A 2378-nucleotide genomic window follows, 5' to 3' on the forward strand; every position below is an offset into this window, starting at 1 on the left:
AATACATATAATTTGAAACATAAAAGTGTATATATAAAATAAAAATTTCAGGAAATGTAAAGGTAATAGTTTCTAACTTCAGAGTTGTATATGTAGTTCACTCTTATAAATATATATATTTTTCCTAGTAAAACGAGATATATTGAGGAAGATAAGTAATTCAAACCAAGGTAACTACAAAGGTTCACCAATCACATTGGTAAAAGTTCCACCAACAAGGCCAACTGGTTATGTCTGTATAAGTCTTGACGGTCAGTTAGTTACCACTCATGAGCTCCATGATCTCTCTCACTTGTGTCCTCTCCCCTGCATTTGATTTAGCACAGCAAATCTTCCATTGTTGTGCAACAACAGAGAGCCAATTCCAAGAAGACCCACCTTCACCCAGTGCTCTAAACCCGGTCTCCTTCACTTCCTTCATCTTTCTCCTCAGTACTGCTTCCCCTTCTCCTTCCTTCTCCATCACCATTCTCACCAGCTTCTCTATTTCTTCCCTTCCCACCACCCTCTTCGTTGGCAACTCTTTCGTTTTCACCGCCACCCCAACTTGCTCTGCCAGCATCGCTGCATTCATCTTCTGCTCTGCATATAATGGCCACGCAATCATGGGCACTCCGTTCACCATGCTTTCCAGAGTCGAGTTCCACCCACAGTGTGATAAAAACCCACCAACCGATGGATGACTCAACACCTCTACTTGAGGAGCCCACATAGGGACCAACATCCCCACCCCTCGGATCCGGTTTAAGAACCCGTCCGGCAAGTATCTTGACATCTCATCCTCTCCATCTGGATCCCCACCCATCACGGTGAAGAAAGACCCATCCTTCCCTGCCGGTGGACGCACCACCCAAAGAAATCGTTTCCCGCTCATCTCCAATCCTAAAGCCAACTCAGTGAGTTGCTCCTCCGAGAGTGTCCCGCCGCTCCCCAACGACACATAAATCACCGATTCCGCAGGTTGCTCATCTAGCCAAGCCAGACACTCTGCACGTGGTTGGTCAGAAAGAGTGACCGATCTCACTATTGGTCCAACCGGATAAACCGGCAGGGGCATAATCCTACGAAGGATTGGATTCTCTCGAAGGGCTTTGAGTGTTGTTGGTTCCAAGTCTTCCCATGTATTTATCATTATTGCATCTGCAAGGGGTACTGTGCGCCCAACATATAAATAATGATCATACATGTCGTTATTCCGGTCCATCATGGGGTCAACCACATCCTCCGGCCGAATCGGGTTGCAATTTGGGATGCGAACCGGCTCCTGCATATCAACGTATTCACCCATTACTTCCTGATGCAGTGTCGGAAGGTAAACCGTCAACGCCGTAAACGCTGCCGTCGTTGGTATGTAAACGTATTTAGGGATGCCAAGCTCTTCTGCAATGGGGAAAGCAAAGGTGCCGAACATTTCTACGACGAGGACGTCGGGCTGCGTTGACAAGGCAGCAATAGCAGCTCTCAAGGATGGAATTGATTCTCTCACAGTGATACATACACGAGAGACGAAACCGGTTTGAGGGGTGACGAAGGCCGAAATATCGGGCGGCGAGAGATAGACGATTTGAATGCCAGAAGGGAGGTTTAGGGACTGAGTTAGTTGGGATTGGGCAGTGGAGGTGAAGGCTTCGGCTGAGGTGAAGAAGATGGTGGAGTGGAAGCCATGAAGAGAAAACAAGTGCTTGGAGAAGGCTACAAGAGGGATAAGGTGACCCATGCCAGGGCTTGCAAATAACGCCACATGTGGTTTTAGATTAGGGTTTGGATCCGCCATGGCTGATTGCTCTGCTCTCTTTCTTCCTTGCTTGCTAATCGTTGCTGCAGCGAAATTCTGGCCGGGTTTTTGTATAAGTAGAAGAAGAAAGGACTATAGACAAAGAAGTTCCAAGTTTACTTTCCACTGACATCCTTAATTTTCTTGATTTTTCTACCAGGTGCATGGCTGGTTGTTGAGAAAGGTAGAGGTGGCGAAAGCAAACTGACACTCTTAAGAGTCCATTGAATTGGTCAAGATGATTAGGAGCTCACTGCCAAATGAATGTGCTTTACAAAGTCACTAATTTCGGATTTAGTGTTGAATACAAAAGGAGATTTTAATTATTAAGGTTAAAGACCACAATATGAATGTCAAAGAAGGGACTGAAATATTTTCATTTATGCTCACAGAGAGGGTTTATATACAAGAATTGTTACCTATTTATGTACATAGGAATTTAGAAAATGAAATAATTTACACGCTAGGAAATATTTATGAAAATTTCTAGAAATACCTCAAAAAAAAAAAATTAGAAACACTCCAAGAATATCAGAGATAGTCTAAAATGCCTCTAAAATTTGCATAATGATACATTCTGTTAGCAAATTCCCTTAAATTATAG

General features: G+C 44.0%; 1 protein-coding gene across 1 annotated transcript; it reads right to left on the minus strand.

Annotated features, from left to right (window-relative positions):
• Positions 1–256: 256 nt before the first annotated feature.
• On the minus strand, positions 257–1790 carry LOC149014772 (anthocyanidin 3-O-glucosyltransferase 5-like). The gene has a single exon (XM_089155326.1). It carries the CDS (start codon positions 1772–1774, stop codon positions 257–259), a length of 1518 nt encoding a protein of 505 aa, XP_089011452.1. The 5' UTR covers positions 1775–1790.
• Between the last annotated feature and the right edge of the window lie 588 nt (positions 1791–2378).

This window comes from Hakea prostrata, chromosome 5 (assembly GCF_041222555.1).
Source record: "Hakea prostrata isolate BN-2017 chromosome 5, UWA_Hpros_2, whole genome shotgun sequence".
NCBI lineage: Eukaryota > Viridiplantae > Streptophyta > Magnoliopsida > Proteales > Proteaceae > Hakea > Hakea prostrata.

What these genes read in the sequence shown, in the direction of transcription:
- LOC149014772 (XM_089155326.1), bottom strand. Translation starts at nt 1,774, where the DNA reads ATGGCGGATCCAAACCCTAATCTAAAACCACATGTGGCGTTATTTGCA.